The sequence below is a fragment of the Vipera ursinii genome (genome assembly GCF_947247035.1).
Source record: "Vipera ursinii genome assembly, chromosome: 1".
NCBI classification, from domain to species: domain Eukaryota; kingdom Metazoa; phylum Chordata; class Lepidosauria; order Squamata; family Viperidae; genus Vipera; species Vipera ursinii.
In genome coordinates, this window is record NC_139512.1 from 248,091,961 (window position 1) to 248,115,855 (window position 23,895).

General features: G+C 39.8%; 1 protein-coding gene across 1 annotated transcript in view; it reads right to left on the reverse strand.

Moving 5' to 3' along the window:
* Nucleotides 1-6,514: 6,514 nt before the first annotated feature.
* Nucleotides 6,515-23,895, reverse strand: part of USP45 (ubiquitin specific peptidase 45) — a 55,984-nt gene continuing 38,603 nt past the window's right edge. Inside the window, exons 10-18 of the mRNA XM_083350019.1 lie at nucleotides 23,214-23,295; nucleotides 21,315-21,406; nucleotides 18,232-18,288; nucleotides 17,782-17,928; nucleotides 13,924-14,590; nucleotides 12,794-12,891; nucleotides 12,139-12,225; nucleotides 11,500-11,653; nucleotides 6,515-8,306 (exon numbers count right to left, since the gene is read on the reverse strand). Coding sequence (XP_083206145.1) covers nucleotides 8,176-8,306; nucleotides 11,500-11,653; nucleotides 12,139-12,225; nucleotides 12,794-12,891; nucleotides 13,924-14,590; nucleotides 17,782-17,928; nucleotides 18,232-18,288; nucleotides 21,315-21,406; nucleotides 23,214-23,295 — 1,515 coding nt within the window. The 3' untranslated portion in view covers nucleotides 6,515-8,175. The remainder of the gene's footprint in view (nucleotides 8,307-11,499; nucleotides 11,654-12,138; nucleotides 12,226-12,793; nucleotides 12,892-13,923; nucleotides 14,591-17,781; nucleotides 17,929-18,231; nucleotides 18,289-21,314; nucleotides 21,407-23,213; nucleotides 23,296-23,895) is intronic.

Genomic DNA, 23,895 nt, shown 5'->3' on the forward strand with positions numbered 1-23,895 from the left:
GGGAAAGGGACACCGATCAGTCGACTGCTGTAGCAAGGTACCAGCCAAGAGAGGAGACCGACAATCTACCGGCAGACCTACAAAAACGACACCGTGCCCAAGAGAGCTGGCGATGGCGTTCGAGGAGACTACAACTCCTCCGAGCTCGTGGGTCGGAGGGTCGTGTTCCAGCTCCCACAAACGATGACTTTGAGGCGGCTGAGAGTGACTATGAGAACGACCCCTCAAATGCAGCAAACATGACAAACGAGCTTTTATGCTGTAATGCTTCTGTGTATAAAACAACAAACTGTATATAGAGTCATTTTGTCTAAATTTGGATCAGTTACACAAACAATAATAATGATTTTTGCTCCTTCCTATTTCATAAGAATATACAAATACCATTTACAAAGTATCTATTCTTAAAACATTGTCTTAGTCATAGCTATCAATATTCTTGTTTTGAAAGCTCAATTGATTCATAGATCATGTTCCAGTAAAATAAGATATACATTTTCAAGATCAAGCCAGAAGATGGTGCTACCTCAGCTGACAATGGTTTTATCAATTTTTGAGATGTTTTACAGACACAAAGATAGAATCACCAATGGGTATGCAGGCTAGGGTTACTGTACCACAGATATGGGAAGTAGATATTTAAGATAAATCCACTCATTTGTGTCAATGTTTAATCTCCAGAGAAAGCAAGAATAAGGAAGTGATAAAACAATATACATTTTATGAAAACTGGCTGTGTAATATGACTCGAACAGATCCAAAAACAAGAATTATTTATTTATTTATTCAATGCATATAACTATAATGTGAAAATAAGTAGAAGGATTAAAAAAGGGAAGATATTCTTTTAAAGAAAAACAGTAGGATAGCTCCAACTAGAAAAACCAGTAAATACACTGATTTTATAATACAAATTGAGAAAAATGACAAATGTTTCTTTTTAGTACCAAGGACTAGTCAAAATGTAGCATATTTAAATATAGAACTCAGTGAGAAAATTGAAGAATTCATTTCACTTGGTTTAAAAGTTTTTATTTATGAGACTAAACTTCAAATTGTATAAAAGAAATATACCAGTATTCGGGGAAAATAATCTTTATCTTAGGATGTTTATTTAAAATTATGTGTACATGATAACCTCTGGTGCAAATCAATCTACTCATTATGTTATTTGCATGCATTCAAAGGTACCTGCGTATATCAGAACTCCTGAAACAATAAATGTAACTCCACTCCCCAACTGTTTGAGATATAAAGTATTAGATGCCCATGCATTCACTTAGACCCAAGCTTTTCAACCTTATCACAGATTGTACCACTTTTAGGACATGACAGTATTTGAGTACCACCAGTGCTTAGCAAGGTGTCAAAAACTTGATGACTAAAAAAAGGGGGGGTTGGGTTTTACTGATTAGATTCATTTGTTATAGAAATGGCTGGTTTATAACATTATGGAAAAGTAAAAAGTTGAAGTTCAATGTTAATGCTTCCTTCTACTGCAACAGTGGAAGTCTGTTCTTTTTCTCTTCAACCCCTCACTTTCCCCCCATTTTTCCTCCCCACTGTGTCCTACTATTTATTTTTGTATTTTATTCTATAATCTAATAAAATACTACAAACTGTAGGAAAAAAGGAAAAAAAGTACCAGTTTTAATTTCTTTGGTGGCTGTTCCTTTGCTGAATCACTTTCCCTTTGCACTGACAAATGTATGATGAATTTATCCATGTTTATTAATATGCATCACTACCAGCTAGCTCAAACTTCGCACTTTTAAGACTTGTGGACTTCAACTCCGAGAATTCCTCAGCCATCATGGCTGGATGAAGAATTCTGAGCGTTGAAGTCCACAGGTCTTAAAGTTGCTAAGTTTGTAGACCCCCCAAGCTAGCTGGTCAGCCCTTCTTAGCATTCCTTCCACAGTGCAGTAAGAATACACCACCACCCCAATCTCTTCCCTGTACCCTTAAAGACACAGGAATCAACTGCAAAGCAAGAAAGGCTCACAAAATAAAGAAACACATAAACTGGGGGGGGGGGGTTCTTTAAACTACCTCATGCCTGTCACGTGTCACAATGTTGCAATCCAAGACTGAAAGGCTTGGCAATTGTGAAAGGCTTTAGCTTTAAAATTAAACCTGTTTACCTTCAAAGAATTTCTAAAAACCATAGACTCAAGGGGGTAAAACTAATTACATTTCTTTAAAGGGATTAAACCTACAAAAGTCAACACTTTGGACTCATTGCTGGCCTAAAATACAGACTAAAATATTCCAATAACCAAAGCACAAACTGAGCCTCTGAAGGACAAAATGCTGTAAAAACTGTACAAAAATCCTTATGGTAACCCAATCAAGCTGCCAGATGATCCAGAACTAAATAAACCCACCTCCTTTCCAACATGCCGGCTTTTCATCAGCGCTGTTTCCATTCTGGCTGGGACCTCTTCTTCTACCAACAGCTGCTGCTTCTCTGTGCATTTCCTCCCTGCCTGCTGACCTCTCCTTCTCTTTCCCTGTTGTCTTTTTCCCCCTTTCCTGCCCAAACCACTTCCTTTTATAGCCTCTCCTCTCCTCCCCCCCCCTTTTTCTTCAGTTCACCTCCAGCTCCAAACTGCTTCGGGAAGCACCAATCAGCTGGAGCCCTGCTGCCTCCTGGGGCTTCTGCTGAGCCCAGACAGTCCTGCAACTGCAGCTGCCTCTCCCTCAGGCTTGGCTTGCTTCGGCTCATTCCCCTCCCCTGCTACACTTGGCTAGCAGTCGCGTACCACCTGCCATGTGACAAAATACCACAGGTGGTATGTGTACCACCAGGTGAAAAGCCCTGCACTAGACTATAGATATCCCTTGGATCCCACTAGGTGAGTTTCATGGAATGGACCCAGAGCATGCCCCTTCTGCCAGGATGAAGAGAAATAATTGGGGAGAAGTTGTTGTCCTGCAATAATTTGGCATTATGCTACAAGAGGCTTTTTAAGTGGTAACCAGCACTTTGAATTACACATGGAAATTTATGAGGCACTAGTAAAGTGCTGCTACAGGAGTACACCAAAGTGCTTCAATAATTACTACTGTATTTCAGATCAATAGCAGCTTCTGCATGGTTTTTCAAGGTTAATCTAATGTACGGTAGTATGCAATAATCCTGCCAGGGGATGACTAGGCAATGCAGATGGATGACTCCATATAGATGTTAAATAGTAGTTGAGAAAGTGTAGAGGCCTGGGAAACCCCACAGAATAGAGACTTGGGGCACAATTTCTCCTTTATCTACCAGCACTAACTGGAAAGGGAGTGGCTGCGTGTTGCAAGAGGATTGCAAAGGGCATGCGCGGATCCCTGCAGCTCCTGGAGGCTCCGAGTGCTATTTTTACCCGCTTTAGGCCCGGGTACAGCACAGAAACGGCATTGGTCGCGCTGGTGAATGATCTCTGGTGGGCTCGGGACAGGGGTTGTTCCTCTGTCCTAGTCCTATTAGATCTCTCAGCGGCTTTTGATACCATCGACCATGGTATCTTACTGCGGCGCCTCAGGGGATTGGGAGTGGGTGGCACTGTCTTGCAGTGGTTCTCCTCCTACCTCCTGGGTTGTTCGCAGTCGGTGCTGGCAGGAGGGCAGAGGTCGGCCTCGAGGCCTCTCGTTTGTGGTGTCCCTCAGGGGTTGGGCCTCTCGCCTCTCCTGTTCAACATCTATATGAAGCCGCTGGGTGAGATCATTCATGGTTTTGGAGTGGGGTATCATCAGCATACTGATGATACCCCAGCTTTTCATCTCTACCCCAAACCACCCCAGTGATGCCCTCGATGTGATGTCCCGTTGCCTGGAGGCGGTTCGGGTCTGGATGGGGAGGAACAGGCTTCGGCTTAATCCCGACAAGACTGAGTGGTTCTACGTAATGGCATCTGGGGAAATTCAGTTCATTCCATCTTTAATCATGGGGGGTGAGGTGTTACCCCCCGTAGATAGGGCTCGCAACTTGGGTATCCTCCTTGACTCACAGCTCAGTCTGGAAGACCACGTAGGAGCTGTGGCCAGGGGGACTTTTGCCCAGGTTCGCTTGGTGCGCCAGTTGCGGCCCTATCTGGACCAGGATGCCCTGCGTACAGTCACCCATGCGCTCGTGACCTCTCCGATAGACTACTGCAATGCTCTCTACATGGGGCTGCCCTTGAGGACCACTTGGAGGCTTCAACTGGTGCAGAATGTGGCTGTGCAGGTTGTGATGGGGGTTTCCCTACACTCCCATGTAACACCTCTTCTCCGCGAGCTGCATTGGCTTCCAGTTGCCCTCTGGGTGAGATTCAAGGTGCTGGTGATGACCTATAAAGCCCTAAATGGCATGGGGCCGGATTACTTACGGGAGCACCTGCTGCCGGCGTCAACTTCCCTTCGTCCTGTGCGCTCCCACAGAGAGGGCCTCCTCAGGGTGCCGTCGGTCAGGGACTGCTGGCTGGCAGCCCCCAGGGGGAGAGCATTGGTTGTTTGAACAGGCCGGCCTGGACTAAGGGGTTGGGTTTATTTCTAACTATTTATTGTTAGGACTAAATTAATGTAATTTTACTTTTAACTTTTGTACGTTGTATTTTATTGTCCTGTACACCACACCACCCTGAGTCCTTTGGGAGAAGGGCGGTATAGAAATTCAATAAATAATAATAATAATAATAATAATAATAATAATAATAATTATTATTATTATTATTATTATTATTATTAGCGCCGCTTCTATGTGCGCATCTGCCTTGCTGCTTTAGACAGCGCTTCGGATCAGCTGCAACGCGCCGTGGAGAGGATGGTTGAAGTTTGGGGGATGGTTTATTCCCATTCATAACATGGCCACCAACCAATCACCATGTTGCCTCTCGGGAGGGCAGCGTCAGCTGCCAATGCAGTAGCGGGGAAGGCAGAAGGCAATCCCGCCCACCAGATCAGCCTGGCAGGATGGGATGGGATGGGACAGGAAACCGAGTGGCGCCAAAAACAGTGCTCGGAACCTCCAGGAGCTTGCAGGGATCCACACGCGCCCTTTGCAGTCGTCCTCCTGCAATGCGCAGCTCTCCTGTAAGTAATCCGACTCACCCAGGGCCAGGTTGGCTGTCACGGGAGGCTTGTCCTGCATGTGCGGCAGAGCTGGAGGACAGGGATGGGCCACGCCTGTAGCAATGGGCAACCTGACCCTGGGTGAGCCGGACTGCTTCAGCTGCGAGGAGCCTGGCCTAAGGTTTCCATCGCCCAGACTTCCTGAAGCTAATGGGAACTGTGGCCCACCGCAGCTGGAGAGCTTAGCTTAACCACAAAGTTGAATGCACCTGCAACATGCCTCCCCGAGCGAGGAAGCGGCGTGAGGGTGCGAGTGTATTTCTGCGGCTCATGCGCAGAATTCACACGCCTTCCCATTGGCGATCAAGGAGGCTAATCGTGGTAAATACAAATCATTTTTTGAAAAATAAAGAGATAGATTACAATATTGATGATGAATGTAAATGAAAAGGCTGTTTCCAAAGCCTTCCTCCCCCACCAAGGGAAACCCGAGTCGCCTGGTGGGATGGGGCACCAGCCAGGCTGGGCCTTGTGGTGAAAAAAATAAGATATCCTCCGAAAATAAGCCCTAATGGGTTTTTTTGCACCAAAAATAAATATAAGACCCGGGCTTATTTTTGGGGAAACACAGTACCTCTACTTGAATCCAGCTATGTATTACCTACTGGGAACCCCTAACCAGCTAAGGGAAGCATTTATCTAATATACAGCCTATTGGAGATATTTCATCCCATGCTGGCCATGATCTCTCCAAGTGACTTTATGTGGCTCTTAAATAGTCATGGAGAGAGGAACAAGGTCTGGGACACTCTATAATGAAATGGCCAAAGGCTAAATCTCTTCCACTGACCACCACTGACTGAAACTAGAAGATTCTCCAGGAAGGAGATTCACTGAGGAACAATGCTCTCTACAGTATTCCCAATCCTTACAGACGTTTTAGTATACCATGGCCAGTGGTACTGAAGAACATTGAGAAAATCAGCAGGATAACACTCATACATTCCTCCCCCTCATACTACCAGTAATTGAAAACAATCAGAAAATAAAACAGGCCTATAATAGTTATGTCTGATTCATAACATTGGGTCTAGAATTGATAAGTGCAGACTTTTCTATTTTAGCAGCCGTAAGTTCAACAAGCCTACTGCATTAAATATACAGGAGTTGGAAAGCACCTCCTTCCCCCAAATAAGTAGAGACATATTCCATACCCCCACTAGCAGAAGTTGCCTCTACTCAGTTTTTACTCTCCTCGTTGTTTTGTAGAATAATCCTTCCTGTTCAACAGAGTCCTCTACTCTCAAAATAGGTTTCAGAGGATGATGGGATGATTAGGAAGGAAAGGCGACTGTCATCAATCCTCTTCCAATATGGCCTCAAACCTTCTGTACCAAGTGGCATAGTTAAGAAAACTTATAAACAACCAAATTCTAAACCATACAAGCATAGTTTACACATTAAAAGCCACACTTAATGGGAAGCCAATTGTACCGTTATTTAATATATAAAAATAAAACAATGTATTGATATTCACAACAAAGACCTGAGAGCTAATTCTATTTAAGTCACCTTAAATCACATACATTTGGACACCCTAATACCTATTTTTAACAGAAAAAAGCCACTCAACTATATCAATGTACATAATGAAAAACACAAAATATAAAATATTTTAGGAAAATGTAGTTTTCCTTAAAGATATGTAGTATTTAATTCAAGGATCCTGTTTCTACCTACTTTTACCCAGTCTTTCTGTAACCCAGTCAAGTGATGGTTTCTGGCAACACACAATCACCCTAAGCAGATCACAAATAACCATTTACAGAATACAGTGTCCCATATACTTTCTCCAGGAAATACAAAGTTTTATCAGGAGTTTTACCCAAATATCATTATATCATTAGCCTCTTCCCCAGGGAATAGGCTGGCTTGAACCGTGCCGCTAAACAGCATTTGGTACATACATTACGTGTGCTTGAGCCTTAAAAATTAGTTCTGTCACTGAGAAGGTTGCTTTTTTATTTACTCTTTTTTTTCTGGTCTTTTTCTTCTCAGGTATTAAGTAGATAACTCAACTACCTGTCTTTATCTATAGTCCCACAATATGATTGGATAAAGTTAATGTAACTTTTCCTTGTTGGGGTTCCTAGTTTAATTTGCTTCTTGACCTACTTAACTTTATTATAAAAACAAGGCCACAACAGCGTGCAGTAAATAGTAAAAACATATATACAGTACACATACTTGTGCCTCTGAGACTTGTTCTGTATGACATTGTTTCTCAATGTTCAGAGAAAGTAATCTGTTCTCTTAGAAAGCATGCATTTATTTGTCAGTATATTTATATGAAGAAAAGATATGGCTTGCTCCAGCTTCACAGTGCAAGTAAGATGGATTCAGAGGTGACTTGGGGTTCACTAAATTTGAAAGCCAGCACATCACAGGAAGAATGTTTAGCTTGCTTTCTGATGGTTTCCATCTGTGACATCATCAGATTTCAAGGCATATTCAAATAAAGAAAAGTGTCCCGGAATAAAATCAGGTCTAGTTGCACTTCCACATTCCCTTAGAACACACAATATAGTATCCTAGTTTTGTAGAATGATCTTTTTGTTTCCTGAAACAAAACTACTTTCCATTTGTGGAACATGTTCAATTTATAAGAATCATTTCTTTCAAGAATTATCAAGTGCCAAATATTTTACAAAAACATGCTTTTGGTGTCCATAAATAGCTTTTTCTTCACTGAAGAAAAATCAGGTTGTCAGTCTTATCAAGATTGTTCCTGCAGTTAACTTTTGAAAAAGCACATAATTTTAACTAGCCCATTTTGAAACATTACTGTTTAGTTTCAGATTGTATTGTTTCACATTACAATTTAGGAGTCCAAAAGCAATGTCCGCTTGGATTCAGAAACACACACAAACACCCACCTCCTTCTAATCACATATGACATTTTTTTAATAATTTCCATTTCGATGCAGTCTTTACCCTCAAGTCTTCATAAAAGCACATATATTTATATTTTCTATTGAAGAAGAGGAACAGGTAAGGGCACAATATTTACATATACTGTAATTTTCTGTGCACTTAAGCAAGTTAAATAACACTGCTTTCCTGTTTTCCATATTCTGGCTACAGAATTCTTTCATAGAAAAGCAAATAGGCTTGTGAATTTAATACTCTTGATTCTGGGACTGCTTGTACGTAGGTATCACTGACATATACCCACTGCCCTACAGCTGATCCCGGTGATTCTTTTAAACCTGCAATGCAAACAGACACATACACCAGTGTTCATTAGCTGTAAAATCAACAAATAAGAGAAGTACAATCAAGCTAAGGAAACAATTAGGACTCAGAAGCAAGTATCTCACTCTGAAACATTTACAACTTTGTTTTTAGGATCTTGGCTCTGTTCTTTTGAAACTTTACTGAAAGTTGCTTGAGAAAGACCCTGTGAAACAAGGAAACCACATATGGTAGTACCACCCATACTGTGGATTGGAACAAGCAAGAGTATTTGAAAGAGACTAAAGTGGTTCTTTTAACAATGAGGTTACTTTTTATATTCTACAATCAATGTGTGCTTGAGCAAGGAGGCAATAGCTTTTAAGGCTGGGGAAAAACTGATACCGTATAGTATATCAAATCTAGACTATATAAAAAGTACATTTTTCTAATACATGACCTCTTGAGAGTCACCAGCCTCACCTGATTGCTTAAATTCATGTCCCCCTCATGCCAAAATTAAAATCATATTAACTGATATTACCCATGCAATGTAAAGGAAACAGTTTTCTGCATTTATTAGCATTTGTGACAACATTTGGGGGGGAACCATGCAAATGAAAATATAATAACTATTATGGCTTGATCCTTCTTTCATTGGGAAAAATAATTGGGCTTGATGTCATAAAAAGAATGCTTAGTTGACTTCCGGGTTGGACGTTGTGGCATTATGGGCGCAGAAAAATGGGGCTCCATTTTCCACATCCGATTTCACTCTGCTGGGGACCCTAAAAAGAGTCTAAAGTTGCCCTGGAGAGGTGACAAAAAAGGAGGGGACCCTTGTTGATCAAGGAGGGGTGGCAGCCCTTCTGTTTGATCCAAGGAAGCCCTCCAAACTGGCAGGAGAAAGACCGGCCACATTTATGTGGTCAGCCAGAAGCTACCGACAACTCAAGATAAGCACTAATTAGCAACTTTTGAACAATGCGGATGGAACTGGGTGAGAACGTAATCCTCTCCTTATAACTTTAAAATCTTTTCCTGGAAAAAGGCTTCGTCTCAATAATGCCAAGACTGAGTGGCTGTGCATACCGGCATCTCGGGTTCGCCAGGCTGTTCCATCATTAATGATGGGGGGTGAGGTGTTACCCCCCGTCGATAGGGCTTGCAACTTGGGCGTCCTCTTGGATTCACGGCTCAGCTTTGAAGACCATATAGGAGCCGTGACCAGGGGGGCTTTTGCCCAGGTTCGCCTGGTGCACCAGCTGCAGCCCTATCTGGACCGAGATGCCCTATGCACAGTCACCCATGCGCTCGTGACCTCCCGGCTAGACTACTGCAACGCTCTCTACATGGGGCTGCCCTTGAGGACCACTCAGAGGCTTCAACTGGTGCAGAATGCAGCCGCACGAGTTGTGATGGGAGTTTCCCGATACTCCCATGTAATACCTCTTCTCCGCGAGCTGCATTGGCTTCCGGTTGCCCTCCGGATGAGATTCAAGGTGCTGGTAATGACCTATAAAGCCCTAAATGGCTTGGGTCCGGATTATCTAAGGGAACACCTGCTGCCGGCATCAACTTCCCATCGTCCTGTGCGCTCCCACAGGGAGGGCCTTCTCAGGGTACCGCCGGTTAAGGAATGCCAGTGGGTTATTCCCAGGGGAAAAGGGTTCTCTGTGGGCGCGCCGGCCCTATGGAACCAACTTCCCATGGAACTTAGGACTGCCCCCGACCTTCGTTCATTTCACCGGGACCTGAAAACCTGGCTCTTCAAGCTGTCTGGCCCAGACTGAGGGGTTTTAATTTTTAATTGGGTTTTAGTTTTAAATTTCAGGGACTTGAATTAATTAATTGTTTTAACTGATTTTAATTTTGTATGTTATGCTTTTAATTTTCCCTGTAAACCGCCCTGAGTCCTATGGGAATAGGGTGGTATATAAATTTAATAAATAAATAAATATACAGAAACAGAGGAAGAAATACTTGGTGATCAAAATGCACTGATTTGCAAAGTTATTTGGCAAAGTAAGAAAGCTAGAGTAAGACTGAAGAAAGTAGAGGTCCTGAATAATTAGATGAGGTGTTATATTATCTAATAGATGTTTGAATATGGTTAAAAGAATAGATAATTGTTAGAAATAAAAGGACCATTATAAATTTGAAGGATGTGATTTGTAACTAGGATAACATAACTTTTTATAAGATGGGAAATATGAAAATATCAAAAGGACTGGTATAAGGGAAGCTTTTGGTTACCCAAATGTAATTAATTATGAGAAAAATGAAAACTGATTAAGTTATTTTGAATATTGATGGGAAATTAAAAAAATTTAAAAAGAGAAAAAACAGGATACGGATTGAATAAGGGAATTTTCTTTGCATATACATTTGATATGTTTTGGCCAGAGAAGATATTACAAACTGACATGATTGACACTTACTGATACTATATATAACATTGGAAACATGTGATACTTATATTTAACTGTATAGGTATTAATAGCAGTAAGAATTGTATTTGCTAGTGTGGAAAAACTATTATTATTGGAGGAAGAGAGGACCAGGGAAATACTGGATGGTCTAGTATTGGATATTTTAAGTGAAAGTTAATGACAAAGGAACCCAGACACTGTGTTGTTTATTAACTACGGTACTTATGATTGTAAAACTTGAAATTAATAAAATATTTATATATAAAAAAAAGAATATAAAAAGAATGCTTAGCTGTATGTTGTTCATGAACTGAATTTTTAAAGCAAAGTGATGTTTCTAAAAAAATAAATACACAGAGGTGATCCTTGACTTACAACCATTCATTCAGTGACCATTCAAAATTACAGTGGCACTGAAAATAATACTGTCCTTGCATTTATGACCATAGCAGCATACACTGGTCACATAATCAAAATTCAGGCACTTGGTAACCAGCTTGTATTTATGATGACTGCAATGTCTTGGAGTCATGTGATCACCACTTCCAACTTTCCCAGCTGGCTTCCGACAAGCAAAGTCAGTGCAGGAAGTCAGATTCACTTAACGGCCACATGATTCACTTAAACAAATGCAAGTCAGATTCACTTAGCTGGAGCAAAATAGGTCATGAAATTGGGTGCCACTCACTTAAAAAACTGTCTTGCTGATCCCAACTGTGGTCGTGACCACCTATATACACAACGCAGAAGGTATATATTTTTTTATCTAATCACACAGTTTTGTTTAGATACCTACCTTGAACATTTTTATTGCTAGAATTGTGCTCCAAATGTTTTTTGGACGATGATCGGATTTTTACATAAGCTGCATAATGACCTCCCCGCATTGAGCCATTATGCTCTACTATTCCATAAAGGGCATAGAGGACCTTCCCACCATCAGCCACATTCTAGGAAAGGAAGGAAGGAAGTGAGGGCCACGCAGTATGGACTTTGTAATATTTTCAATATGGGTTTTGTAATGCTGTTGCACTGGCTAACTAACATGGTTTCTCTTATATTTTAATTTGCCTTATTTCTCTCTTTCTTTCTCTTTTAAATGTATTGTTAATAATTAGCCATAAGTCTAACCTAGCAAGAAGAATGTAAAGGTTTTATTGTAGAAACTAGGACTGGCCAACTGTTTGATACACGTTAAATAAATGCAATTTTATTTTTTTTAAAAAAACAGCGAGTTTATTCTAATTTCAGGTAGCAAAAGTTATTTTCAGCTAATGTTAAAGCTTGGTTTAACAGCATGATCTTGTGTTGTACAAGAATCTGACTGAAATATATGACTAAAAATGTTTGACTTCTGTAAGAAGAAAGTTTCCACTGAAACGTTAACAATTTTGCTTCAAACACAATCTGACATTATGTTTTTATTATGTCTTACCTTGCAAAAGGCAGAACAAAATGGAGCCAAGTCCAAAACAAGTGGGAAATCTACATGCCGATTTACTTTTCGTAAGCTCATGCCAGCCTTAAGAAGAAATTGAAAATATTTGTAGAATTTGAATTTAATGCATAAATATTTGAAATATTACATTTTAAAATAAATAAATCAATAGTTACTATGAGTGATCTACAAAACAAATGATCTTATAGAGCTACAATATACAACCTAAAATATCATCTTGCTTTGTTATCACACCAGTCCAGGACAAATTAAACATAGAATATTTAGGAATCAAGAGCAAAATCTGAACATTCATGCCCTATTTGAAACATATTATTAAGGTAGGAGTCAAGTAGTGCTGAAACAAAACTTGACCCATTTATTTTTTTTCTTTTAACAGAAAATATACTATATTATTTTGCAAAAGTATTGGAAAGACAACAAACTCTGAATATAACCTATATATAAGCTGCTCAGTGAAAACGGTAAAATTCTAGTGTGCAACAAAGACCACTTTGTTTTTGCAAATCTTCCACCACTCTTAGACAACTTCTGAAAATGAACCACACAAATATTTAATGTAGCTCTAATAAAAAAAACCTCCTGTCTATTAATTTTTTTTGGGGGGGACCCATCTGTTTCAGGGCATTACCTGATGAAATCTTTTGAGATGGAGGATCAGAATAGCAGGAACCAAAGAAATCAGCAGCTGCTTCCTAGCATTTGTATAGACACCTTCTGTCTTCTTATCTATAAAAAAATACATCATTTATAAGGAAAAGGGTCTGAAAATACATGAAAAACACATCATTTACAAGGCAGAGCATAGAGATGGAGATGGAGATAGAGACAGAGATGATAGAAATAGAGAGAGATGATAAGAGATAGAAACAGATGTTCCAACAATATATCCTGGTCAACAGTATCACAAGCCACTGAAAGAGCCAGTAGGATTAACCAGGGCTTTCCTTGTCATTCTATATGTACAGGCCAACCAACAGGCAACTCCATGGCTAAACTCAAGACTGTTTTAAAAAAAACCTTTGAATGAGTAGTATCACTACCTTCTCCATCAGCTTAGCTGAGTGTGGAATACTGGATATCACCCAACAATCATTAAAACTGAAAAAGCTGTAATTCCCTCAGCAACAGCTTCACTCTTTACTTCTATCTGCAAGAAGGAAGCAACAATCTGATCATTGGCCGAATAGTTGTTTTTTTTAATAGGGCCCTCAATGACAACTGGAGAAGAGTTTCAACTGGCTCCAACAGATTCAAGAACATTCCCCTATTCTTCAGGAGATAAACTACAAATCTGCCTCAAAAGGATGCTGCTGGGTGGTTCAGCAGGTACCCTTGGTTCAAAGGGCCATCAAAGCCAGCAATGAACTTGAACAATCTTACCTGCAAAGAATCAATGAACAGTTAACCTCTAGGTGAATTTACACAAGGTCTTTGAAATGGATTCCCCAATTCACTTTTAAAGCAGATAGAATAGATTAGAACAGGGGTGTCAAACTCGCAACGTCACATGACGTGCTGCAACGTATCACAACTTTTTCTCCATTGCCGGCAATGGGGTAGGCACGGTTTCAGCATGACGTATCCAGCCCGCGGGGCCAGCAGTTTGACACCCCTGGATTAAAACATGGGGAGGGCGCGGCTTTCCAAGACACACCAATACCACTCTTGAAGGAGCATGTCCTTGAATCACAAGGATTTATTATTATTATTATTATTATTATTATTATTATTATTATTATTATTATTATTACCAGCTACCTGCGGAATTTGCTTTTTTCTGGTTTCCATGCTTCTGATCTGTACAGCTTTCACACAGCAGCTTATTGTTTCCCATTAGCAGCTCCACGGAGGTAAACTGATAGAGGCACGACTGAACCGAACACTCCTTAGAGCTTGTTACGTAACTCTGAGAAAGAGTCTGGAAAGCATTTTGAGGGTTTTGGCCCTCTGTTGAAAAGGCAGTGCTCTTCGACAGGCTGGAAAAAGTGTTGAGAGGGCCTTCACTCTCAATGGCTGTGCTTCCAAAGTGAAATTTTGACAAGGCACTAGTAAGTGCCTCCGTACTGCTATTGCTTGATTTGCTGTATTGCATTTTAGCATTTGCAGGCAAGTGTCTGTGTCCCTCTGTGCACGAATCAGGAGCGGGGCAAGTTTTATTGGCCGTAATTTGCTTCGAAGTGTTTTCACTTTCAGAAGCCTCGCTATCGGCATCAATGCTACTTTCAGAACGGCTGACTTCTTTCTCACTGCCTTCAGCCTGACTTCCACTTCCTGGAGAGTCCAGAAGGGTACCGCTGTCTCTTGCACACGAAGTATTGGCTGTGTCTTCTATTTTAGAGTTTCTGATTTTTCCAGGCAGGATAAAAGGGCTCGTTTCTTCTTCACCAGATTGGTTGGCAAGTCGTCTTTCGTGGTTTACCTGGTTCTGCCAAGTCGTCATCGAAGTGTTAAAGGAAAAAAAAAGGGTGGGGAACACCACCACATTATTCAAATCCCATAGAAGCACTGCTTTACACATGTATAAATATGTAGGTGTATCTAGAAACCGGGCCTTCTACACGCTTAGATTTTGGAGTTCAGATTGGTAGTCCAAGCAGGGATGGTACCAAGTGGTTGGGAAGAAGAGTTTGGGCATGTGCTCTCTGTTGCTTGGAAAACGTGAAATCCTACCCATTTTATAAAAATGCATAACTTTATTTTATATTGCACATGAATTAAACTTCTGGCTCATTCGGATTTATATTAGATATAATTGTTAGGAAGTCAATACGATTCGGTCTCTTCAGCCAATTTTTGTTTTATTATTTGCAAAACCTGTGGTAACTAATCATAGTGATTATTTCAGTTATTGTTTCTTTTCATTTATTTTTAACATTTCACATGTCTTAATTTCTATTTTCGGGTAAGTGTAATTTTGGTCACTGGCCTTCATAAAAGACTGACTGACCTTCTTTTAGACCTTTCTTGTATTCAAGCTAGTTTTTAATTCAATGATGTCCAGCTGAAGTTTTATTTTGCTGTCTATTGTTGACCTTCTAATGGCACATTTGTTATTTCCTTTGGAAATATGTCCTTTGCTATGTTCTGCTTTTATTGCAAGAGCTTGCTTTTTACTATTTAACGTAGTTTGTGTGTGTAGAATATATATATTCTAATAATTTGTATTATTAGAATTCTTCTATTTACTTTTTGGCATATTTGATTCTTCATATACATTGCTGCCTGCCAGCAGTTCAGCAGTTTGATTCTCACTGGCTCAGGTTTGACTCAGCCTTCCACCCTTCCAAAGTCGCTAAAATGAGGACCCAGATTACTGGGGGCAATTTGCTAAATCTGTAAACTGCTTAAAGAGATATATATAAGTCTAAGTGCTATCACTATTGTCATTTATTTTGAATTCTATTACTGTCCTTTTCTGTTTGGCAATGTTTTTTTTTAAAAAAAGCAATATCCAAAATGCTTTCCTCAGGGATAAATATTTTACTAAGGCAAAGGATGAGATTCACACCACATGATGAAGAACAATTATCATATGTACTGTATACAGCTGATCCATTATTTTTTTACCAAATGCAGATAGGCACAAAAAGAGAGGAGTATCTCAGGAGGCCCGAAAATGAAAAGAGGAAAAGGAAGAAGAGGAGGAAGAGGAAGAAGAGGAGGAGGAGGAGGTAGTGTGATGCTGAGCTCCTTGCAAAGTCCAATTTACAGATTGCCTTCAAATCTTCTAATATGTTATGACATTTCTTCAAGGTACTTTGGATGTCTAAATTAGAAACATTACATTTAATTTTAGGATTTCATAATTTTGAGAATATAATTCCTACATTAAAAATGAAACCAAATGCTTCAAGTGCAATACTGCATAGGGTCCATTTTAAAATCTTCTGTAGCTTTAAAGTTTTAACTCTCCACAAATTAAAAAGAGATAAGATGACATCTTTTTCTTCTGATTAATTCCTGATCCACCATATTTCATGGAAGAGTCTTTCTTAAAGGAAGGCCATTTTTTACTGGGTTTGTTATAGCCAATTTGAAACTATAATGAAAACTAATATGTACGACATAAATAAAAGAGTAATTTAAAAAGTTCATGGTGGAATTCCATTACTGGTGTTTTTTATTTTTGAATTTTAGGTTTGGCAATGAGAAATTTAAAAACTGCTATTCAATTCAGTACATTACTGAATTAATTATTTTGTTTGTTTGTTATTAAATTTATTTGCCACCCATTTTGAATGGCCTTATTTTTTATAAACTTACTTAGAAACTTAGGAAATAAGTATCAGTCATGATTACTATCATACATTGTGCTAAACCATGGTTTATTTTAGACATAATAGTCAGGTAACCCAAGTTTCTCTTGAAGATGAACAAATTATCATACTGTAGTTTCTATGGCCTGTTCCTGATTTATTTTCCTTCGTTCTTTAGCTGGTCTTTAGCTGCACTATGGATTGATTAAAGGGTTGGGCAAAATGCAACCCATTAACCAAGAAACTACAAAAAACCCAAGCACATTCACTGGCACAATATTTTTGGCATCTTTTTAATTTATTTATTAAGTTAAACCAAATATCAACCACATTATCGCTTACTCTGTTTGTAATATTGTAAAATGTTTATGTCTGAAGGGACCAAAAAGCCTGAATAAGAAACTATTCAAATGAAAGGAAATCTACATAATTATGAGATGACAGAAATTTAAACAGAGCATTTACACACATACAGAAAACCATTTAGTTTTAGTCTTTGTGTAAATAGTTGAAGTTAACACATAAATTACTTTAAATTGATAAAGCCTCTTGATCTTGTTAGAACCTGCAAACTTCATATGTTTATAATTGATGCTGCCATTTATAACCAATGTGCAGAATGTGGAAACTAAAATTTGATAATGAATAAACAAACAGCTTCTGAATTTATGGAAGTTCTTTTCAAAAGATTTTAAATGATACTGTTTAAAATCATTTTTCAGCAAGGTTCCCAAATCAGATTTGAATGTTTGTCTTCAAGTACCTATATTTTAAATTATCATTTTAAGATATCTTCAGTCTCTTCATACTTATATATAATCTTATATATAGGTAACAGCGTTCCGTGCGCCTTTGGCGTCTAGTCATGCCGGCCACATGACCACGGAGACGTCCTCGGACAAGCGCTGGCTCTTTGGCTTTGAAACAGAGATGAGCAGCGGCCCCTAGAGTCGGAAACGACTAGCACGCATGTGCGGGGGAACCTTTACCTTTACCTTTTATCAGTGCTTTTTTTGTAAAAGAAAAAGGTGCCGGAACTCACACATGTCATACAACCCGGCTTGCCTACCCTACAAGGTTCCATCCAAAAAAGGTGCCGGAACTCCGTTCTGAGCGTTCTATGAGAAAAAAAGCCCTGCCTTTTATATATATCTGTCACAATCATTTCTTTTATTAAAATCTTTCAATTAATCAATGCAGTACTAAGTTTCTGAAAAAAGTGATCAAAGTACATCCAAACACTTGGGACCTAAAATTACAAATTAAAAATATGTTACTCCAGATTTTTAGAGAGAACATTAACATTTATGTGAAAAACATCTGAATTCACTTACAATTGTCCATACTGGCTTATTCTTACCTTATCCTTTGTTAATGAACATTTTCTAGATAATTTTGATTGCTGATTAGTCAGAACTCTTACAGAAGAACAGCTGAATCGATCAATATCTGCTTCTTGTATTTGTTTACCTTTGCTTGTCCTTCCCAAACAAACAGGTTTTGAGATCTAGAAAAATCAAGATGGGTTATTAGGGTGCAGAAAATCATCTAAGACATTTTTAACCAGAATTGGAGTTCACAGATAGCATGAGTTAAAAATTGTAATGTCTGAGTTTACACAGTAATCTAGTCTAAACCAAAACCAAGCCAGTTTTAAAGTGATATATGACACCAGCTATAATTTCTATGAGTAACAATATATTCTTCTTCTTTTCTTCATCCTAAATTGGCTGAATTCTTTATATCAACTGGCACAAAGAAGACTTCTGACAATTAAAATGAAGGCTTTATTGAACAAGAACTTTCTTACCCTTTCTTCTATTATAGGAAGAGAAAGATCAATGAAGGGTTCTTTTACTGTGGAAATCTTAAAACACAAAAAAATGAAAATGGCAAGTGAATATACACATCTTCTGGATTCCCCCATACATACAAAGTTATACAGTAAACACATTTTATTAGGCATTAGAATACTTTACAAAAATTGAAGAACTGGGATTTGGAAATGGAAAAAAAAAATCCCTACTGTACAGGTAGTATTTAATGAGCACAACTGGGATTAGCAACTGTGTTGCTAAGCAATATAGCCATTGTGAGATACCACATGAAAGCAAATGGGCTTACAGCCTACATGCACTGTGGTTGTTAAGCAAATCACCTGTGGACATCACATGATCACAGCTTGCAATTTTACTGCCAGCTTCTCCGTTGACTCGGCTTCTTGGTAGCCAGCTGTGAGGCATGCAAATGGCAATCACATGACTGTGGGACACTGCGACAGATTCTATTCTGTGTGCTTTGCTGTTTAATAGCTTTATAAAAGAGTAGCACTTAGCAACAGCACTTAGACTTATATACCACTTCACAGTACTTTACAGCCCTCTCTAAGCAGTTTACAGAATCAGCATATTGCCCTCGACAATCTGAGTCCTCATTTTACCGACCTCATAAGGATGGAAGGCTGAGTCAACCTTGAGCCGGTAAGTAACTCTTTATGCATGCAAAACAGTTTTCATGTACCTTTACACAGATAAGACACATTAAAACGCACCGGAAGTATTATAAAATACAGTATCCTATTACAACAGAGAACAGAGATTCCTTTAGAACAGAGGTCCCCAACCTTTAGGGCACCAGGGACCAGTTCCGCAGAGAGAGGTTTTTCCACAGAACAGAGTGTGTGTGGTTTTTTGTGCTGCTTGCATCCCGCAGATGGGGCTTTGATTGTTTGTGCAGACCGGCTGCTGGCACGCCGTGGCCCAGTACTGGGCCACGGACCGGGAGTTGGGGACTCCTGCTTTAGAATATTTTGTTGAATTCTACAAGCACGGACACATAATTTGACTATTTTAAAGGTGGTTTCAGGATGTTGTCCACTAAAAGCAAAGAAAAACAACAAACTTCTATATACGTCTAATAGTAGTATCAAACCTCTTGACCACAATGTACAAGATCTGCTTTAATACCAGGAAAAAAGGAACAGGATAAAGAATCTTGGAAACTGAAAATATGCAATCCTCATTGCTTATGAATTCAGAAATACAGACACATTAGGGCAGACATGTCAAACACAAGGCCCGGGAGCCGGAGCCGGCCCGTGAAGTGGTTTCATGTGGCCGGCGAAGCCATCCTGGAAACAGTGAGGGAACGCCCCCCCCCATTGCCTTGGCCCTGGCCCAGAGACCCTCCTTCTGCCAGAGACCCTCAGATCTGTCCCACTCCTGCCCAGGCCCCCATAGGCACCCTTGATGCGAACGATGTAGAGCTAGCCACGCCCACCCAGTAGGCCATACGCACTCTAGCCACGCCCACCCGGCCCCCTGAGGGCAACCGCAATGCTGATGCGGCCCTCAATGAAATTGAGTTTGACACCCCTGCATTAGGGGAAAACAACCCCCACATAATTATGAACTGTTCATTATCGCCAATGTAAGTTATAGAAACTATTAAAAGATGATTCCTCATAGGTATCAACAAATATATTTAAATCAGTACTATTCATAAAAAATACTTCTTTAAAATAGTTAATTATTCCCCAATTACATAACTATATATTCAGCTAATGTCTCTTGACCGACAGAAAGTTTCTGCTATCAGTTAGAAGCAGAGGGGGAAGAGATCATTTTCAGTTATTTCCCCTCTTTCTGCTCTGATGGATTGGCAGCTCTTTAAAAAGAACTGTGGAAGGCAGTGAGGCCAAAGTGCAGTTATCAAAATTGTCATTCCTTCCTTAATGCATAAACTTCTACTGCAGGGGTGTCAAACTCAATTTCATTAAGGGCCGCATCAGCATTGCAGTTGCCCTCAGGGGGCCGGGTGGGTGTGGCCTGGGTGGGCGTGGCCTACTGGGTGGGTGTGGCTAAAGTGCGTATGGCCTACTGGGTGGGCATGGCCAGCTCTACGTCGTTCGCATCAAGGGTGCCTATGAGGGCCTGGGCATGAGTGGGACAGATCTGAGGGTCTCTGGCAAGAGGAGGGTCTCTGGGCCAGGGCCAAGGCAGTGGGGGCCGTTCCCTCACTGTTTCCAGGATGGCTTTGCGGGCCACATGAAACCACTTCGCGGGCCAGATCTGGCCCCCGGGCCTTGTGTTTGACATGTCTGGTCTACTGGATCACAGAATTTCCCTTCAGCAGAGACACCAACTGAAGCAAACTATGAAACAAGGCCAAGGGTACTTGGCTGGTAGAATCAGGCACCAAGCAACTGAGTTGTCTCTCATCTTAGAAACTAGAATACCAAAGTCCACACCCTGGTAGGAGGCCCACGTTGCCTAGAGTTGCTTTTCTTCCTTATTACTGTGACTTGCTCACTTGCTTTTTTTCAAGCAATTGAAATAGGCAGTGAACAAAGAAAAATAGATGTAATTTTTTTTGGGGGGAGGAGGCCTTTTCATCCGCCCGTCAAGCAAAGACGATAGGATGGAGAAGCAAGTGAATGGACAGCAGCAACTATGGTGGGGAGACGAACCAACCAGGACCGTCCTGAAGACCTGACAAGTCTTATACCAGTATCTGAGGCAGCCTATTGACTTCTGTGGTGTGCCTCCATCCCCTGCTCAAGCTGCAGCCTACAACTCAAGTGTTGGCCTGCATGCACTAATAAATATTTCAGGAAAAAAACATTCTTTCTCTTTATATATTAGTATTTTCCATAACTGGTATTCTTAGATCTACGCTGATTGTAAGAAAAACATTTCTTTTTCTCTCCAAGTAAAGCAAATACTTGACCAATTGGAGAGCTGGAAGATCAAGTTGAACTTAGTGAATTGATTTCTATAATATTTAAGACGTCACTCCACATTGTCACGACAATATCAGAAATTAGCCTACCATTATCCAAATGTTTATTCAACACCCTTCTTATCGAATCATATCAAATTCCATAATACTTACGTTTTCACATTCCTCACACATGATAGTGCTGGTCAATTCACCCACAAAAATCCTGTCTATGAAATTCATCTTCACACCCTCTCTTCCATATGCTGGGGGGGGAAAAGAACTTCTTCAAAAATTGTGCATCTCTCTTCTAAATTTAGCAGAATTGATTCTTGGATTTATTTCAGAAAATATACACCCCAAATAAGTTATAGCTTGCATCCATCAGCAGGAAAAATATATACTGGTAATATATCATACCAAAACTGCAAATGCTTGGGTGGCCACCAGATGGCAATAAGAGGAAAGAGGTCACTGGATGTTTGCATCCAGATACAGTTTGTTTATAAAAATGAGTAATCTATAACTGCATTCAGTTTTGGTTTTTATTTCTGATAATTAGATAAAGATATATCCTTTGTATTTCACAAGGAATGTGGCAGATATTTTATTATGTTGTGTGATGCATCAGTAAATTCCAGTATTTTTTACTTTTCCCCCTTAATATAATTTTAGAAACTTCAAAGAATATGGGTTTCCGTATCTTTAACTAATTATGTCAACTTTACTCATTAACCAGCTGAGAAGCACAACTATTTTCCTTGAGATGACATAGCTGTTTTATCAGCAGAAAATAATCCCTCCAACTCCTTACATACCATGATTTTTATACATTCTGCAGCTAAATGTGCCCGAATGCTTCCAGGTTAATATGTTCAGGGCTATAGTCTTCTATTTATATATCTACATATCTGAAATCTTTTTTATGTGCCCATCAAGTTGCCAACTTTTCAGCTTTTCTAATTTTCTAGCCAAAAGAAAAGTAGTGCCTCAGGGTACAATCCTAGTTACCTTCTCAGAAATCAGTGAAACATTTGCCTAGATAAGCGTGGACAGACTCTGCAGTCTTCTACTCGTGTACACTTCTTCCCTCCTCAATTACTGATCAAGTACTTCAGCATGCAGCTTAAATATATTACCTCTGTTATACAATGTTCTGCCTCCTAGTGAAAATGCTAGGCTATCCATTTTTATGAAGTCTATTAGAGAACAATCTGATTGTCTCTATCAGAGAATCAGGCCATTATATGGATAAAGCATCCTGATCCAACAAGTGTTTCACATCATCACTAGGTGGCGCCAGAATAACAGACGCAAACTCTAGTTAGTATATATCAAAAGATTTCTTTCAATCTGACTTAAATTCCTGGTGATTCCACGATGGGGTCAGTTATCTTAATAACAATACAGAAGTCATTTGCTTCTGCCACTTTCTGGGATATTTACTCAATCTCTCAGTTAATGAACCCTCTTATGTGGTTTTAAGGGATGCGGTGGCTCAGTGGGTTAGGACGCTGAGCTTGTTGATCAAATGGTCGGCAGTTTGGCGGGTTGAATCCCAAGTGCCGCGTAACAGAGTGAGTGCCTGCTACTCGTCTCAGCTTCTGCCAACCTAGCAGTTCAAAAGCACGTAAAAAATGCAAGTAGAAAAATAGGGACCACTACGGTGGGAAGGTAACAGCGTTCCATGTGCCTTTGGCGTCTAGTCATGCCGGCCACATGACCACGGAGACGTCCTCGGACAAGCGCTGGCTCTTCAGCTTTGAAATGGAGATGAGCACCGGCCCCTAGAGTCGGAAACGACTAGCACGCATGTGCGGGGGAACCTTTACCTTTACCTATGTGGTTTACCATCCAACAACAAATTATATCCAAATAAAACCAGGTCAGCTTCCAAGTCTAGTTAATGTATGCACATATGTATACACAGAGATAGACACACATATGACTTTGGAACTCAGTGTTGTTTACAAATGAATTTGCCTTTTAGACAATACTATAAAAATAACTCATTTGCGGAATAAGAGAACTCTATGAAATAACACAGGTAAATTCTGCCGAAAGAGAGCATACCTTTGACTTTTCTTTTGGTTTCTTCATCCGCTGTTTTAGTTGTTGGATTATTAAATGCTTTTAAGATTGCAGCTTGTATGCGCTGTAACACAGATATTTAGCACATTTTTATTAAAGTTTGCAGTTTTAGCTTTTTAAAAAAATTAAATGGTCTACTTAGACGGAAGGAATAGTATAGAATCTGGAAAGAACCTTGGAGGTCTTCTAGTCCAGCCCCCTGCTCAAGCAGGAGAACCTACACTATCTGAGACAAGTGACTGTCTAGTTTCTTCTTAAAGGAGTTACTCTTCTTTCAAACACATAGACTTATATTAATGACAGGGTTTGAAATTCAGTCTCAGTCTTTCACTATAAGACCTCTACTTTTCCATATTCTTTTATTTAATTAATCTTAGTTATTTTTATACTTCCTCTTCCTTAAAGCCGAGTCAAAGGAGTTGCAAAATGAGTGCAACACTACGAAACATATAACAGCTATTAAGAACAGCTATGATAAAATACGGTTATGGAACAAATTAAATATATATTATCGGCAATAATTCAATCAGAAAACAACACACACACACACACACTTGTTTTTCAAAAATCTTAAGAGGTTTGCTGGATGGGTAGCGCAACAGAAGTTTTAATGTGGTATCTGGAGCTAAAAATAAGTCCAAATATTGGGCAGGGAAAATATTGG